Here is a 19,536-nt window from a genome sequence, read left to right on the forward strand (position 1 = left end):
AAGGGTGTGGATGTCTTTCACATCTCATTTCCAGCCATAGGTACTTTGGAGTCATTGAGACTTGGCTTGATGTCACAGCATGGGTCAAGGAGGAACTTGTGAAGAGCTCAGAGGTACTCATACAGTTACAACATAGAATGGTAAAAATATAGAACAGAGAAACTTGACTGGGGTCTGGTTTTATAAAAGCGCCTGAGCGTTGAAATTGAATCTGAGAACAGTGATCCTATTCAATTGTCCAAATTCTCAGTAGTCAACCCAAGGGAATCCTTAAATTGTATATATTTGATTTTCCTCTATAGCAATGTAATAAGTAGGCTCTCAATGTTTCACCGAGGGAAAGAGGGCTGAGGAGACCCTCACTCGTGTTTAGTTAGGCTTATATCTGCACACTGATGTGTGAATACTAATTGATAGCCTACTGACAGTCTTCCCTCCCTTCCACATCTCTGAGTTTATCATCAGTCTCCATTAAGGACCAGCTAAGGCCCTTTAAAATGCACCACTTCCCCTATGACAAACATATAAAAAAATTGAGGAGACGTGCATAGCATAGGATACATGCATAGCACTCAGTGGTCCTCAAACTTTTTTTTTTTTTTTTTTTTTTTTTTTTTGGTTTTTGGGCCACACCCGGTGACGCTCAGGGGTTACTCCTGGCTATGCGCTCAGAAGTCGCTCCTGGCTTGGGGGACCATATGGGACGCCGGGGGATCGAACCGCGGTCCGTCTCCTAGGCTAGCGCAGGTAAGGCTTACCTTACCTCCAGCGCCACCGCCCGGCCCCGGTCCTCAAACTTTTTAAACAGGGGGCCAGTTCAGTGTCCCTCAGACCGTTAGAGGGCTGTACTATAGTAAAAACAAAAATTATGAACAACTTCCTATGGACACTGCATATATCTTATATTGAAGTGAAGAAACAAAACTGGAACAAATAAAATATGCGGCCCATTGGCTGTAGTTTGAGGACCACTGATAGCATTTCTGAGACAACAGCATTAGGTTGCAGACAAAGAGATGCTATCTTTAAGCATCATTTAGAACACATCTTGTGGTTTTTCTGGCTTGGCGCTTAGAGGTCACCCCTGCTAGTTTTCTGATATGTATGCATGGACCACTGGGATGCATAATACGCACACTAGCCGCTGAACTATCATTTTTATTTATTTTTAGTTTTGGGACCACACTCGGGAATGCTCAGGGTTTACTCATGGCTCTGCACTCAGAAATCACACCTGGCAGGCTCAGGGGACCATATGGAATACCAGGGATAGTCCCAGTTTGGCCGCCTGCAAGGCAAACACCCTACCACTGTGCTATATTGCTTTGGTCCCAGTCCTTGAACTATTAACTCGTCACTCATAAATCTAACTGGTGAGTAAAATAAATCTTTTTTTTTTTTTGCTCCTTAAAAATGCCCTTTTTACAGTGCTTGACCACATGTCATTTGCATCTCTCCTACTTCAGATTGTGTTGTGTACCAGGGCTCTCTTCACCTTTGGAAAAGCCCACGCTTTCTGAGTATGTTACTCAGAACTTTTCCTCTTTCTTATTGTCTCCCTCCCCTTTCTCAGTACCTCTAAATAAAATCTGTTTTTCCTTAAAAAGGAAAAAAAGCCCTTTTAGTGGTCCAAAAGTAACTCAATTAGTAGAACACTTGACTTGCATGTATGAGGCCCTGGATTTGACCCTTACAGTTTTAGTGCCATAATGTAACTTGGTTTATTTATAGTATGTATGAAGCAATGATTGGGGCTGGAGCGATGGTGCAGTGATAGGGCAATTTGCCTTGCACGTGGCTGACCCAGGACAGACCGTGGTTCATCCCCGGCATCGAGCCAGGAGTGATTTCTGAGTGCAAAGCCAGGAGTAACCCCTCAGCTTTGTGTGGCCCAAAATAAAAAAAAAAGAAAAGAAAAGAAACAATAATTACTGAAAGCATAACCATGATGAAAACAGATCCATGATGATAACAAATTAAATGAATCCATGTAGATGTGAAATAGTTCCAAATTCAATAACATGAATTGCCAAAAAAAATAGGTTAAAAGTAAACATTTTATAAATATATGGGTAACACAACTCATAGTCTAAGTTTGTAAAGTGCACTATTTTAATAACCTTGATTTATTTTTTATAATTCCATCTAGCTGCCCAGTACAATAATAAAACATTGGTGCCATTATTATTATTATTATTATTATTATTATTATTATTATTATTTGTTTGGAAGAAAATACTGTTTATTAAGAAATGAAACTGTTTTAAGAAATTCATAAACCAGTTTTCAATCATTCTAGAGAGAATTTTCAGATTTATATAGTTTTTACTGAAAGAGATTTAAAAAAAAAATTCAGTCCTTTTCAGGAGGAAGAGAACTCTACTTGCCTCTTGTAGCTAATTTGAATTGTCACCAGAAATCCTACCTTTCATTTGGAGTTTTATGTTAAGTACATTCAGATACCACATTATTGAATCCATATACATGGGTACTTCTGGTGCTTTTCCTCCCTTTCATTTGGGTCAAGGAGCTACCCTGAGACTTTTTTTGGGGGTGAGGAGGAGCATTATTTTTAACATATAAATGCACCTGATTGTGTTCAAAGGAACAAAATCAAGTAATACCCAAAATATATAACTTAAATTTAAATAAATGGTTCTTGCATTTTAAAGTCCACGGAATGCATCTTGAGCTAGGAAGATCTGAAAAATCAGAGCCCTACGGCCCAATGATATGAGTCTCCTTCTCCATCCCTCCCACTCAACATATCTCTGATTTTGCAACAGAGACCTATGATACAAAGAACTTGTTTTTGCTTTACTGAGCACGGGATGTGAGAAGCATCTCGTGTTCCTAGTTTTCACCTCAGGATCTTCTTAGATCATTTTGTAGTTCTTCATCTAATATTGCTAATTTAAAGGGCAGTATTGGTTTAAAGAAGTCAGGACATCCAGACACTTTGGAAAAGGACTGGCTTTCCCAGTTGTAATTGTCTGCTAAGTCATTCTATGAAGTCACGCTACTCTTCTGAAATAAGTAGCATAATTTCTCCACCTACAGTCTTCAAACTAGTTGGCTATTTGGAAGGAGAAATACCATTATTTTGGATATAAATTGATCTTTGTATGGATGCAGACACATGGAGAAAGAGCATTTCCAGGAACCTATGATCCTTTCTGAAACAGCTAAGACAGAAGACCCTATTCCTTCCAAGTAAATTTAACTAAATATTTGAAAACAGTCTATCTAAAACAATTTTTACAGGCCTTCCATGAGAAGTCTGTGTACTCTATATTCTCCTCAATAAACAAACCCTTTATGTTTGTTTGTGACCTTGATTTAAAAATCTATCCATAAAACAAACAGACGAAAAGCAAATCCAAACACCTTTTAAAAAATAGAAAGGAGATTTGATAAAAAAAAAAAAGAGGTGAAACATGTAGTTGTGTTAGCATGGGGTAGTAGGAAAATGTGTTATACTATGGAAAAAAAAAAACAGCCAATCTGAAATCCTACATGCACTGCAGTTTCTAATTTCACTGGGACGACTAAAAGGCAAATGCACGCATCTTTCTCCACTCTGGCATTCTCTGTGAGTTCACAAAGAAAAAGAACAAGGAACTGCAAGGTGACATTAAGATAAAGGACAAACACATTTTCGTGCTCAGATTGAAATTACTCTTGGCAATACTGAATGCAATGCATTCCTGAGCTGGGGTAAAAGGACTTGGAGTCATCGAGAAACACAGTCCTGGCACGCACAGCCCACTCTCACGCTTCCAGCCACACCATGACATGCTGGGATCAGGCGACCCTACCTTCCCAGGTCTTCTCATGGCACAATGCAGTCAGGTCCAGCGGGGCCACTTCGGAGACAAAGCTCTCTGGCTGGTCGGCAGAATCTTGAGTCCGGGACAGTTTGCTGTCAGGTAGACTGGGATGCTCCTGAATCTTCATGGTAAGGCTCTGCAAGAACAGTCACAATGTCCCCCAAATAGCTAAGGCTCAACAGAACCTGAAAATGCCTGCAGCAATTCCATTCCCTTGGGATGTAACCCTCCAAGCTCCAGCTCTGGAAGCACCTTGCACAGAAAACAACCTCATAGCTCCTTGGCTATGATCTGGTGGCTGGCTTGCAAAAAGCGTCCATCATCCATCTGCACTCCTAACTTTTCTTCTGTGCTAAAAGATCAGATGATTTCCTGGGGCTCTTCCTGCTAGCAGCAGACAGAGGATATTATTTTTACTAATGCAGGCCAGGAAGAGGGAAGGAGTATAGATTTTCTTAAAGGACAGTGGCTTGCAGACAGCACACAGCCCCGCCGAGCTAGCTCCACGTTGCTAAGGCTGCGGCAGCTCCATGGTGCTTTCCGCAGGCAGAGACCTCTGGCGCTTAGGTAAACAATCTGGCAAGGCCAGAACAGAAGCTGAGCGCGCACACACACACTCCCCCGCGGGCTGAGCAGCAGGCTGCGGTCTTCTCAGAGGCTCACTGCACTTGCCCAGATTTCTCCTTGAGTGAGGGAGCACAGGCTATTTATGAGGGAACTCTGGGCCAGAACGCATTGTTGCGCAAATTCAAAGAGCACAGGGGATGGACATCTCATCCCTGCCAACCGTGAGGAATACGGACTCTGGACAGAAGCCAATATTATAAAAAGGATTGTTTTTTTTCTCCCAGTCAAAAGCCAAGAGCTGGCAAGCCAGCGGTGCATAATTTAGATCTTACAAATATGCAACCATTACTTGTTTCTCTGATCTTTATTGGTGCTGTTTATTAACACACAACCACAATGGTTTTGCTCACTGGCTCTGAGTGTGGGGGTGGAGTGGGGGGGATGGAATAACCTGCTGTCAAGACCTTGGCTTGGAAATTAATGCTTTTTCTCTGGGTTGTCTGGAATGTTATCGTTTTCCCTCACAAAATAGTAGAAACATAAGTGATTACTCACAAATGAAGATACCAATTGGATCAGATCTGTACCAAAGATTTTCTTTGAAAAAAACAACTGGCAATTTATTTTAGCAAACACGACACCGTTAAATTAAAAAAAAAACCATCTGGAAATCATAAATGACTCCATTAATGTCTGAGAAATGTTCTTATGCTTAAAATAAAGCACTACGAAGACATCTAGCTACTTTTACTAGCTATCCAGCTCACTTTGATATCACCAAGGGAATAGTAAAGTCTTTTACTATGATAGTTTCACAAAATGATTCATGAAGCATTTACTTCAAAATTAGGATAAAATAAAACATCAATCAGTTCAGGGAGAATAAAAGTCAAATAGAAAGGCCACATAAAGTCAGGTGTCTAAGATTAGCTGTTTCTGGTGGAGGGAATAGTTTATGATTAATTTATGTTACAAAATGATTTTTCCTTGAGTTGAAGCTTAAGTGGACTTGTATTGAGCGACCAAATGTGTTGCTTATAAATTACAGCATTGGGGGGCTGGAGCAGTGGCACAGCGGTAGGACGTCTGCTTTGCATGGGCTAACTTAGGATGAACCGCAGTTCCATCCCCTGGCATCCCATATGGTCCCCCAAGTCAGGAGTGATTTCTGAGCACATAGCCAGGAATATCACAGGGTGTGGTCCAAAAACAAAAACAAAACAAGACAAAAAATTACAGCATTGGATTAAGTCACTAAATACCTGTGTATTTGTGTGTACTTGTGTTTTATAATCTGGATATTGCAAAATGGATATTTTTAGTTTCTTTTCAAGACACAATTCCACATATATTATTATTATTATTATTATTATTATAATAAATGTAGCACCTTCTTATGAGGATCATGTGCTAAGCCATCCATGGGGCACAGTACTAGAAAATAGGAGCTATGATTTTTGCAGGGGGGCAGTGCAGGGCTCTATCTAGTAAGCGATATGTACTGGCTTGGGAGCTCTGACTTTGTGATTTGACTTCTTTAAGCTCCATTTTCAGCATTAATAGTGCCAATCTTGTCAATATCCATTTTTAAGATAATACTACTGAAGACCTGAGATGCAAACGATGTGTTTGTGGACACTATCATTCTTCATATTAGGTAAAAATGCTATCACAGAAAATGAGTCAAATGGTGCCTTTTCTCAAGTTGCAGGGAACAAGTTGTAAATGACGTACAGACAACAGCAATTTGAGGTGAAATGTGCTACAGCAGAGAACAGAGCAGAATTTTATTTTAGTTTTTTTTGAGGTGACTTGAACTATGAGCCCTCCCCCCATTTGAGATATATGCTCTACCAAGGAGTCAGATCCTGCCTAGTATTGTCATGGTGAAGAGGTAGGAGAAAAGATCTGATGGAAAACTGAAGGAAAAAAAAAAAGAATTAATTTCTCTAACTTTGATGCAACAAAATACTAGTAAATCAAGTTTAAAAGTAGATTAAAAAGTATCACACTGCATGATCAAGAAGGATTAATTAATCTGGTTCATTGTATATAAATCAATAACTATAAAATAGCACATCAACAAAAAAAGGATAAAAATCAAACAATCATCTCAACATAAGCAGTAAAAACATGAAAAATACGTCTTTTTATGATAAAATCTGAAATACATATATACAAAGCTAGAGAGATAGTTAAGCGGTAGGTGCTTGCCTTGCACACAGCCAACCTTAGTTCAGTCCTTGGCACCATATATGGTCCCCTGCACCCAGCCAGTAGTAATTCCGACACCTACCAGGAGTAATTCAGAGCCAGCAGTAAACCCTAGAACTGGGGGCCAGGCGGTGGCGCTAAAGATAAGGTGCCTACCTTGCGCTAGCCTTGGACGGACCGCGGTTCGATCCCCCGGTGTCCCATATGGTCCCCCAAGCCAGGAGCAACTTCTGAGCACATAGCCAGGAGTAACCCCTGAGCATTACCGGGTGTGGCCCAAAAACCAAAAAAAAAAAAAAACAAAAAACCCAAAAAACCCTAGAACTACCAGGTATGACCCCAAAATGAAGCAAATTCTTAACAAAGTTACTATAGGAGAACCTATTAACATGATAAATGCCATAAACAAAAACCTATATAGCATGCATCAGAAGCAATGGTGAGTAATTGAAAGCTTTCCTTAAAATTTCAGAAATAAGATGGCAATGTTTATTCTGACTGCTACCATTTGTCATAGAGTTGAAAGTCCTAACAAGAGCAATTAGACAAGAAAAGGATGTAAAAGGAATCCAAATTGGAAGGAATAAGTAAGACTCTCATTCTTGGCAGGTAACATGAAAATATAAATAGAAAACCTCAAAGTCTCTAGTAACAAGCCATTAGAAATAATAAATACAAGAAATGGCTGCATGTGGGGGTTTCCAGGCAGAGTGCTGATTGCTCTACCTGCAGAGTCTCCACCCGGCTGTGCTTCTTCTGAGGAAACTGAGGACCTGAAGGGAGCCCTGTCCTACTCTTCTCTGTCTTTCCTGAACTCTGGAAGCTCTCCTCAGAGCCCTGGGAAGCAAACTCCAAAAAAACTGAAGCTACCCAGCAAGTGAGTGAGTAAGAAATGGCTGGATGTGGGGGTTTCCAGGCAGAGTGCTGATTGCTCTACCTGCAGAGTCTCCACCCAGCTGTGCTCCTTCTGAGGAAACTGAGGACCTGAAGGGAGCCCTGTCCTACTCTTCTCTGTCTTTCCTGAACTCTGGAAGCTCACCTCAGAGCCCTGGGAAGCAAACCCCCCAAAAACTGAAGCTACCCAGCAACTCTCCTCAGAGTCTTGGGAAGCGACATCAAAAATACAGCATTCTGAAGCTGCCAAGCAAGCGAGTGAAAACTACGCCTGTCCAGTGGGGCCCGACTGTGAAAAACTGTGAGTGCTGCCTGTGTGTGTCTCTCTACTATCCTGCTGCGTGAACCTCCTGAGAGTGGGCTGAAAAGAGGCTCCAGAAGGCACTTAGCTCCACTTCGCTATGCAGCCGTGTGCTCTTTCTAAAAAAATAACACCATCACAAGAAGAAAAAAAAAACACACTAAGAACTGTGTTGGATCACAGAAGCAAGAACTTCTCTCCAGACTGTCTTCTCTGCTGCATGCTCGGGCCTAAGATTTGATCCTGTGTGAGGCTTCATCCACGGAGGACTCCCCTACCTTGGAGGCAAGCAGGCCCATCCAGAAAGGGTGGAGCCAGAGAAGTGTGTTGCCTGCATCATATAACCAATGAATATCACCACAACACGTAGAAAAACCCACAATACAAGTGTGACAATGGGGAAACAACGCAGGCCAGCATCAGACATAGAGAATGAAGATGACAATTCTGATGACCAGTTAATGACCAACCAACTAATCAACCTCAGATAAGGACTTTAGAGTAGCAATATGGAAGATGCTCAAAGACCTCAAAAAAACCATGGATAGAGTGGAACAGAACACTAACAATAATCAAGAAAATATGAAGACAGAAATCACAAAACTCCAAACTGAAATAACATGTCAACTAACAGGCCTGAAAAAATCAGTAAACGAAGTGAATGACAAAATGGATAAGCTCTGGGACAGGGTATCAGAAGCTGAGAATAGACTTGGTGCTGTGGAAGATGAGATACATAACAATTCCATACAGCAGGAGAGATTGGAAAAAAAACTTAAAGCAAATGAACAGACAATGGAAAAATTTGTCAAAGAATGGGAACAGATGAAAATAGAGGTCTATGATAAGATCAACAGAAACAACTTAAGAATCATTGGAGTCCCAGAGACCCAGGAAGAAAATTTCCAGGAAGAATCAATGGTCAAGAACATCATTAAAGAGAAACTTCCAGAGCTAAAGAATATATGTGATCAAATCCTGCATGCTCGAAGAGTACCAACCAAAAGAGACCCAAGAAAAACCACCCCAAGACACATCCTAGTCACAATGACAAATCCCACAGATAGAGACAGAATTCTGAAAACAGCAAGATCAAAAGGGGAAATTACATTCAAGCAAGCATCCTTGAGATTTACTGCAGACCTGTATCCAGAAACACTCAATGCCAGAAAGCAGTGGTGGGATATTGTGACAAGACTGAATGAAATGAATGCTTCACCTAGAATACTGTACCCAGCAAAACTCACTTTCCGGTTTGACGGAAGAATACATGGTTTCACAGACAAAAAACAGCTCAGAAACTTTATAGACTCAAAACCAGTCTTAAGAGAAAAACTGAAAGACCTAATTTAAAACAAGACTAACCAAAAGACACACCAAATTTCGATATAAAGATGGCATTAAATCCCAGGACAATTCTTTCTCTCAACGTCAATGGACTAAATGCACCAGTTAAAAGACACAGAGTGGCTAAATGGATCAAAAAACTCAATCCAACCTTCTGCTGCCTACAAGAAACGCACCTAAATAGTCAGAACAAACATAGACTCAAAATAAAAGGCTGGAGAAAAATTATCCAAGCAAACAACACCCATAAAAAAGCTGGAGTGGCCATACTAATATCAGATAATGCAAACTTTATACTCAGGAAGGTTGTAAGGGACAAAGATGGACATTTTATATTAATCAAGGGGTATGTAGAGCAGGAAGAAATAACTCTCCTAAACATATATGCACCAAATGAGGGGCCAGCAAAATATTTAAAACAACTGTTGACAAATCTGAAAAAAAATATCAATAACAACACAATAATTGTGGGGGACCTCAACACTGCTTTGTCAACATTGGATAGGTCAACCAGACTGAAACCCAACAAGAATATACTAGACCTGAGGAGAGAAATGGAAGAAAGAGGCCTAGTGGATATATATAGGACACTCCATCCCCAGAAACCTGGGTACACATTCTTCTCCAATGTACATGGGACATTCTCCAGGATAGACTACATGCTGGCACATAAAACATACCTCCATAAGATCAAGAGGATAGAAATTTTGCAGACTACCTTCGCTGACCACAAGGCTCTAAAATTATTTGTGAATTCCAAAGGGACTCAGAAGAAAAACTTTAACACCTGGAAGTTAAACAACCTCATACTCAATAACCAGTGGGTCCGAGATGAAATCAAGGAGGAAATCAAAAGTTTCCTGGAAACAAATGACAATAAAGACACAAACTATCAGAACTTATGGGACACAGCAAAAGCAGTACTGAGAGGAAAATTTATAGCTTTGCAAGCACACATCAGGAAGAAAGAGGGAGCTTACCTGAGTAGCTTAATGACACAGCTAATAGAACTAGAAAGTACTCAACAAAAGGACCCAAAAATAGGAAGACAGAAGGAAATAACAAAGCTGAGAGCAGAAATCAACGAAGTGGAAACCCAAAAAACAGTCCGAAAGATTAACGAAAGCAGAAGTTGGTTCTTTGAAAAAATAAACAAGATTGATAGACCACTGGCAAACCTAACAAAGAAAGAGAGAGAGAGAAACTTGATAACTCGTATTAGGAATGAAAAAGGAGAGATCACTACTGATATGACAGAGATTCAAAGGGTAATCAGAAACTACTTTGAAAAACTCTACGCCACTAAAAATGAGAACCTGGAATATACTTGAGTGCAAGGCCAGGAATAAGCCCTGAGCACCACTGGGTGTGTCCCCCCCCACCCCGCACAATAGAGTTAGATCATACAGTAAGTAAAGTGCTTGCCTTGCTTGCATGCAGCTGAACCTAATTTGATCTTCAGCCACCTCATATGGTCCCCAGACTACCCCTAGCAATGACCTCTGAACACAGAGCCAGGAGTAAGCCCTGAGCACCAGTAGGTGTGGTCCCAAGCCTAAACAAACAAAAACAAACATAATTATTATGAGTCACCTAGACCCATTAAGCTTCCTTCCATATTTCTTCTGGGAAGACTCATATGCAAAATGTGCATTAAAGTTTGATATCTTTGACTGTTGGTTCTCCTGGGGATCTCCTCCTGGGCCTCTGGGACTCCAATGATTCTTATGTTGTTTCTGTTGAGTTTATCAAAGGCTTTTATTTTCAACTATTCACATTTTTGAGTACTTTTGCCATCACCTGATCGTTTGCCTTAAGGTTCTTTTCTAATCTCCTGCTGTATGGAGTTATTCTGCATTTCATCTTCCAGTTCACTGATTCTGTCCTCGGCTGTTGTTACTCTGCTGGAGAGGCTTTCCATAGAGGTTTTCAGTTCAGCTACCATGTTTTTCAGATCTGTTATTTCAGTTTGGAGTTTTCTGATTTCTATCTTTGTGTTCTTTTCAGCTAGAGATAAGTTTTCTTTGATTTCCATGAGGATCTTCCATATTTCTATTCTAAACTCCTTATCTGAGAGATTAATCAGATGGTTGGTATTTTTGGGGTCATCAGAGCTATCATCTTCATTCTCTGTGCATGGTGGGTGTTTGTCTGCGAAGTTTCCCCAGTGTCACATTTGTAGAGTGATTTTTTTTGCGTGTTATTGTGGAGTTCATTAGATAGAAAGAGTGCATGGCCATGAAGTGAAGTGGAGCAGTGCTCTTCTGGAGCCTCTAGGAGAGAGTTTTTGCTGGGCCCATTCTTGGCCCTCACAGGAGAGTTTTAGGAGACAGGAGAGTAGAGAAACACACACAAGTGACGGGTCCTCTCTATCTCTCCCTGCATTAATAATTCTTTATAAATTATTATTATTTTTATTTTGAGCTCTGTCATTTACAAGCTATTAGTATTTGTATTTCATACACAAACTATTTCGGTAGCATACCCTCAATTTAAATGTTCGTGTCCATCCACCACTATCCCAGTGAACCCCACCACTCTAAGTTTCCTACTGAAAACAAGTTCTCATTTTCTGTTTTCTTCTAGCATTTGTTATTTCCCTATTCCCTTCCTTTATATATCACACATGAGAAGGACCTGTCTGTGTCTGTCTCTCTTGGAATACTACTCAGCTATAAGAGAAATGAAATAATGAAATCTGCCATGTGATGGAACCAGAGTATATTATTGAGTGAAGTCAGTCAGAGGAGAGAGGCAGTTAATAATTCTTACCCTGTTTTGCTTTTTGATAGAGATTAAGTCTGAGGCAATTGCAATATTCTAAATTTTCTATAGAAACATAAATTCCATAAAAATTTCATAAAATGTATATCAGTGGAAATTAAACTGGAGAGTAATGTACAACATTTCCATAATAAATAGAAGTTAAAAATATTTATTTTTAAATGATAGCAATGGAAATTCAGAAGTAGCTTATTTAAAAACACCTCTTTTCTGGGTACTTTCAGCTATTAATTGGATTTTAAAAATCCAAAAAAAAAAAGTCTCTGAACTTTCTTTATCCAGAGATCTGAATTAGCCTATTTCTGACATCTCATTTCACATAGCTTAAGCAGAATGTTTTATTAAAATGCCAATCTTTCTGAAATCTAAACTTTGTTAAACTCCCAACAGGTTACCAAGCACATTTTAATACAAATCCAAATGAAATAAAATTATTGTTCTTGTTGATTCTCTTTTTGGATGAGTTGTCATTACAAAAAATTTTTTAAACATTGCCATTGAGAAACCCATGAAGCAGAAATAACACCAAGTTACAAAATGATGTCAAAATGAATGTCACTGTTGTGTTGTGATTGTCACAGCTGCCTTTCAAACTCAGATCAAGGTCTATACTGCTCACTATGACAGAAATACAAGTAGTTGTTTACTTCTGGTAACACAATTCTAGTCTGTGGGGGATCACCTTCTGCTTTCCTGTGATGTAGTTGCAGAAGATTGAGCTTGCTGTCTAATTTGATCTCCTAGTTCACTTTTTTTTAAATGACGATGATCATTATTAATAGTGACTGGGTTCTTCTAATCATGTACTTGATATTGACTGGGAACTGGCTGCGGTGACACATGTCAGGATGGGTCCTGGCGAAGAAAGAATTGAGATTCTTTCCCCATGAAAGAATCACGGCCTCAGAAACTGCCAATAGCATACACAGGCCAAGAAGATTAGTACAGTCAATGTGGAATTTATGGGCTAATGATCTGATAATCCAGGACATTGCCCCTTTCAGCCTTTTTACCACAGGAAGGACAATAGTCAATGGAGGCAATAGTCAGCTCCAGGAGACTGGCAAAATAATGTCATATTAGCTAACATTTAATAGTATGAGAAGTAGGTAATCTGTGCAAAGAGGAAGAGAGCAGAGAAAGTATAAAACCAGAAGAAAATATAGAAAATGTGCCTTAGGGTAGTAGAGTGTCAGCTTCTTACTTTGGGTCCCAAAAGAGAAGCTTAAATGAGTTGGAAAAAAAAAAAAAAGAGACTGGGGAAAGGAAGTTGGACCACACCTGGTGGTGCTCAGGAGACCATAGTGGTGCTGGGAATTGGACCGCTGAATGGCAAAGCAAACAGGAAGCAGGATCTACTCGCAATACCAAGAAGGATCTCTCCAGCTCAAGAATTAAAAAAAAAAGAAAAGAAAAAGTCTAGAAGCTGTGGTATCAGAAAAAGGAAGCACCATTTTTTAAAAATGGTAAGATGAATAAAAAAGTACACAAGATAAAAGAGAACTAAATAAAAGAAATAAGGATTTCTAAATAAAAGCATTTCTATTTTTCTTAATTTTTTCTTAAGACATTCTTGCAATAATCAATTTCAGACACAAAAGAGAAAAGAGCTGGAAGTTCCAGCTCACCTCAGGAAGCTCACCACAAAGAGTGATGAGTTTATTTAGAGAAATAACTACATTTTGAACTGTCCTAATATTGAGAATGTATGAGGGAAATGGAGAGCCTGTTCAGAGTACAGGCGGGGGTTGGGTGGGGAGGAGGGAGATTTGGGACTTGGGTGATGGGAATGTTGCACTGGTGATGGGTGGAGTTCCTTTTATGATTGAAACCCAAACACAATCATGTATGTAATCAAGGTGTTTAAATAAAAAAAAAACAAAACAAAAAACAAACAAACAAACAAAAAAAGCATTTCTAAATAAAAGAAACAAGCATTGGGAGCAGTTATCCATTAAGTTTTACAATTCTATGCCAAATTTCACAGGTGCATTTTTTTTCTCCTTGTTTGTGTATGTGTAGGCAAGCTTGAGTGTGTGAGTGTGTGCATGTGTCTGTAAATGTGTGTGTATGTGTGTCCCAAATACTTAACTCAGGGAGCCTAAGGGTCACTTCCAGAGATAATTGGCTAAGTGATAGTGCAATGCTCAGGCCTGGTAAGGTAGCAGGGGTTGAGCCCTGGTAGGCCTGGTGCTTGGGCCACCAGGGCTTTATCTAGCAGTGCTGAATGGCCTATGTGGCACAATCAGACCCAATATAAAATATACAATCCCTGTGCTCCTGATCCCTTGGCTAGCTCCCTGAACCAGGGTATATTTTTCTAAGAAATCAGTATATAGATTCTGAAAGGCATCTGCTGTAGTCATAAGTCATAAAGACACATCAAAAAATCTTATGAAAGTACCTTTTAATGAGCTTGATGTTCTCTTGGCTATATATATATATATTATATACAACATATATAAAATATAATATTTGTTGTGGATGTAAACATTTGATGGGATTATTATTTTACTGACCCTACCCTGATGGTGATTGTGCCCTAGCCTAGGGTGTGACCTGTCATTCTGCCCCCACCCTAGGGTGGTACCTGATTCTGCTTCCACCATTGGGTGTTATCTGATCCCACCATTGGGTGGTACCTGATTCTGGGGGATAAAAACAAGGGTCTGTGGAAGGCGAGGGGCTTTTTGCTGGAACTGAGGCTGAGACCTTGGACTTCAGTCTTGTCCACCGAATAAAGCTAATATTTCCACAAGCCTGACTGTCTGCGAGCTGTTTACCCGCCATTTCATCTCAGAACCGTCGGCTGGACAGGGTGGCAGACGCATGCTCCGAGCTGGAGGAGAAAGACCTCATCCTCCATCCCTCCATCAGTCAACCTCTCCAGGGCCTGAATTGCAACAATATTATATATAATCTTGAAAAATAAAACTAGTTGTTTCAGCTTCTGTTTCTTTTTTTATGAAAAATTTAAAGTGAAGTATTGCTATTGAAGTTTATCTTGCAAGCAAAATAAAATATGTAAAAGTAAAATCATGGGAGTTCTTATGATTTCTCGAGGAATTGTTAGTCTTTGTATTTGCTTTTGTAACCAACCACTACCTGTCACTTATCTCCTTTGCCTCTCAGACAGTCAACTGCATGTCATACATGTGCTCAGGAATGTATGCCTGTCATGATCATAGCCTACTGTCTAGCTACTCACCTCAAAATGCTGAGAGCAGTTGTCATTTCCTCCATTTTCTTTGCTAAAAACACCAGCAATGAAAAATACAGTACAATGTCAATCTGCTTTTTGGAAAATCAAAATAGATTTCATATATTTTCAAAGAAAGAGAGTAGCTCTAAATAAAATTTTTATAAAATTTATACAATAAAAAATTTAGTCAAAAGCAAATCAAAATATGAAGGCATGAATAAGGCAGTCTGTCATGAATAGCATCTCAGTAGATTTTTCTGTTCTAAGGATTTATTTTTGCTACTAAAGATAGTCTCTTGGGAAGACAGGTCCTCTAATTTTATTCTGTTGTTCTTATACTGCATATTGCATTAAGCAGGGGAAAATTTTGTTTTTACTTTTACAAATGATATGAAGAGAAAATTTAAAACTACCTTCTATTAGACAACAGTTCAACATCATCAGGTTCCATTTTCTGATGAGATGGTGTGGAATTTAGGCTTTCCATATTCTGAAATGAAACACAGCATTGGTGGTCCAGTAGAAATGAAAACGTATTAAACATAATTTACTTTAGAAAATCACTTAAGTTCATTGGTCCAGTGAGATAGTACGAGATGTTTGCCTTTTCCTGATGACTGACACCAGCTCACTCCATAACACCTTTTATGGTCCCCTGAGCACAGGCAAGAATGTTATCTAAGCAAAGCCTTAACTTAACAAAAACCTGCTAAGTCAACTCCTCACATTTTTGTTAAAGTTAATGAAGTTATGAATTTATTAAATGCTTCTTGCACAAAACTTTGAACTTTATCATCCTTTGAGCAATCATATGTGACTACCTCACAAAATTGGATAAGAAGAGAAATCGAGTTAACTTAAGAACATTTCATTCCCTGGTATTTTATGACAACCTTTATATTAGCTAAACAGAAAACATTATAAACAGGAAATGTACTTTGAATAGTTGATATTTTAGGCTGACCAAAAGAAGACCAACCTCACTAAGAGACACACTTATTGTAAGGTTTGTTGTCTATCTTCATGAGCACAGCAAGTGCTGTCCAAATTTTATTTAGATGGTCCCCAGTTCAGTAGAGAATAAATAAGTCATCTCCATGAAGGGAAATTACTAACAAGCAAATAAGAGCTATAACTGGAAAAAACAGAGAAGAGTAGGAAATTTGAGCATGGGTATCACAAAACATATAGGCTCATAGCTGAGGCTGGGGAAATGGCTCAAAAGGCTAAAGCTTGCCTGGAATGCATGAGGACCAGTGTTCAATTCTCAGCACTGCAGTCTCCCAAGCACTACTAGGCTTGAGCAATACTTTATCACTGGGCTCAAGTACTGAGCAGCGAAAGGCAAAGTGCTAGGAGTGAGTCCAGGCCCTTAGGAGGCCACATTCCCTCAAAAATGGACAACTGCATTCAAAGGACATCTAGCACAAACTTTCTACACCATATCCTGAAATTAAGAACACATCTAATCAACATGTGTTCATTTATATTGCTTTGACATTATGAAAAAACTTTTCAAAGTGAGTCAGATTTAGATTTTCAACAAGACCATAAAATAGACAGGTACAAAGATTTTCACACAAATGTATAATTTGCGAGAAAAAATAATTTTGTGGACTGGCAGATTTATAAATTATTTTCTGTTTCTGTAGGTTGGGCCAACTTGGATGAAATTCTTATAGTCTAAAATTCTAAGCTCCATTCAAAAACAAACTTAACTGAGGCAACCTAATGAGATAGTTGATTGGTGGCTGTGGAGTCAGAATATTTAGACTGTAATTCCAGCTCCTTATCACCCTTCTGGAGCTCTACTGTCCTTATCTGAGAGAGCAAAATGACATAACAGAATTGCCATGGAGATTAAATGAGAAAACACACATGGCACTCTAGGCTAGGGTAACATCATTTTCTTTTTCTTCTTCTTTTCTTCTTCTTCTTCCTCTTCCTCCTCCCTCTTCTCTTTCTCCTCCTTCCTCTTTTTCCTTTTCCTCTTTCTCCTCCCTCTCCTACTCCTCCATCTCATCCTTTTCTTTTCTTTTCTTTTCTTTTCTTTTCTTTTCTTTTCTTTTCTTTTGGTATTTGGGCCACATGGACAGTACTTAGTGCAGGTTTCTGGATATGTACTCAGAAATCAGTCCTGAAGTCTCCTGCTCAAGAGATCCTATGTAGTGACAGGGATTGAATCAGATTGGTCATGTGTGAGGCAAGTATACTACCCACTGAACTATCTTTCTGGCCCCCACATCTGGTATATTTAATAAGGATTAGCTACTTAATGCTATTATTTCTATATCAATGAATCTCCAAGAAAAGTACTTTAACACTACTTGGCTGCAGTAAAGATGTCCTAGGAACTGGACAGAAATGTTTCATCTGCCATTACAATAGTGAACATTTTATTAAAAGTACTAAGGTAATCTAAAAAGCCAAGTTAGTCTTATGTCTTTAAATAAAATCAGTATTCAGTATATTATCAGTATAATATCATCAGTAAAATTTTATAATATTATCAGTAAAATATTATCAGTAAAATCAGTATATCAGTATATTAGGGGAAAACAGTAGACCAGTAGGCCTGTGAGAAGACCCAGTAGTGGCTGGAGATACTGGAGAATCAATGCTCGGGGTGAAATTTGGGGCTCACCCACTTTGAGCTATCTCCCCGTATTTATACTCTTAGAGTTGAGTTAGAGAGGCCTCCGCATAAAGGCTCACATTAAATTCAAGTATAATTGTTATTACCTGGATTGATCATCCTGATAAAGAAGAATGGCAACATAACCTGATAAAGAGCCATGACAATGTACTTTTTGTTTACTTTTAACTGATACTTAACAATAGATTATCCAAATCTTGGGATTGCATCAAACACAAAAAGTTTCTGTATGGCAAAAAACACAGGTTAAAAACTAAAGGACAGCTAACTGAGTGGGAAAAACATTTGCAATTACACATCAAATAAAGGTGTGATATTTAGGATATACAGAGTAACTACCCAAAATCTAAAAACCCAGAACCTAAAACCCCATAAAATGGGGCAAGGAAATGACCAGACACCTCTCTGGGCAGACCAACAAATAGCCAACAGGTACATGAAAAAATGCTCACCATCTCTAATGATTAGGGAAATCCAAATCAAGATGAGAATGAGATCATCTTACACCACGGAGTATATGTTACATATCAAATATACTAGGAACAATCTATTGGCAGGGATGTCCTAAAAAAGGAACTCTCTTCTGCTGCTAGTGGGAATGCTGTCTGAGCCAACTCCTATTGAAAACAGTATGGAGAGTTCTCAGTAAACTCAACTGAGCTGTCATGTAACCCAGCAATTCCACTTTTGGTATCTATCCCTAGAACATGAAAATATGCATTTGAAAGGAGGTATGCACATCATATTCATCACAGCACTCAGTACAATAACTAAGAATTTGAATCAAGCACATGTCTAACAACAGATGAGTGGATCATGAAGTTGTGGTACATATATACAATGAAATGCTACTGTAAGGAATGATGCAGTCACGGAATTTGCCATAACATGGATGGAACTGGAAGATATTATGTTAAATGCAGTAAAGTAGAAGAAGGATTAATAAAGGGTGATATTATTTATATGTTGTGTTTAGAATAACCACATGCAGGAAGGAATGTAATGGTTTAAATGGGGGTTGTCTAGAATATTCTTGGCTCCAGAGTATAGTAATAAGAAAAAAAAAAAGGGAGGAAGACCTCAGGTGCATTGGTGGTTTAAAGGAAGGATAGAACTAAACAGGCAAACCAACAAGACAACAACAATGAAATCACAAGACCCAAACTATAACCACCAAACATCAAAAGGTGCCTGTTTTAATGATAGGCTGCAGTGGTGAGTGGTGTTATGGGATAGACTCTGGGAACATTGATGGAGAGAGGTTGGCAGTGGTGTTGGAATAGATGCTGAAGCATTGTATGTCTAAAACTTAACTATGTATAACTTTGTAAATCACAGTGCTTTAAATAAAAAAATAGATTTACAATTCTTAGTTAAGATATAATTCAAGATTAATAAGTTTTCTTAAATATCTGAATGCTGAATTTCAGAGAAAAGCACAACCTCTAATTTAAGATCATTTTAAAACAATGTCAATGAACTATATTTACAATTCTATGCAATGACAAATTCAAAAGAAATAAGATTCTTCCTATTATGGTCAAGATAAATTTAGACTAGGAGAAAATAATGGCAATCCAATCATATAAATTAGTTACAAGATTTTATTCAGAAGATGATGTCAGTAGATTTTTTTCCCTAATAGAAAGAAACAAAATATAATCAATCTAAGCTTGAGAATATGAAGAAAGAGAATTATGCTATACAGGTAAAGCCCTGCAAAAGAAAGAGCTGTTGTGAA

The 19,536-nt window shown here is 38.8% G+C and overlaps 1 protein-coding gene across 1 annotated transcript in view; it reads right to left on the reverse strand.

Annotated features, from left to right (window-relative positions):
* FAM13A (family with sequence similarity 13 member A) overlaps positions 1 to 19,536 on the reverse strand; it is a 286,634-nt gene that overhangs the window by 29,855 nt on the left and 237,243 nt on the right. The window contains exons 14-16 of the mRNA XM_049789780.1: positions 15,553 to 15,629; positions 15,146 to 15,188; positions 3,819 to 3,966 (exon numbers count right to left, since the gene is read on the reverse strand). Of these exons, the coding sequence (XP_049645737.1) occupies positions 3,819 to 3,966; positions 15,146 to 15,188; positions 15,553 to 15,629 (268 nt within the window). The remainder of the gene's footprint in view (positions 1 to 3,818; positions 3,967 to 15,145; positions 15,189 to 15,552; positions 15,630 to 19,536) is intronic.

Source organism: Suncus etruscus, chromosome 16, assembly GCF_024139225.1.
Source record: "Suncus etruscus isolate mSunEtr1 chromosome 16, mSunEtr1.pri.cur, whole genome shotgun sequence".
Taxonomy (NCBI): Eukaryota; Metazoa; Chordata; class Mammalia; order Eulipotyphla; family Soricidae; genus Suncus; species Suncus etruscus.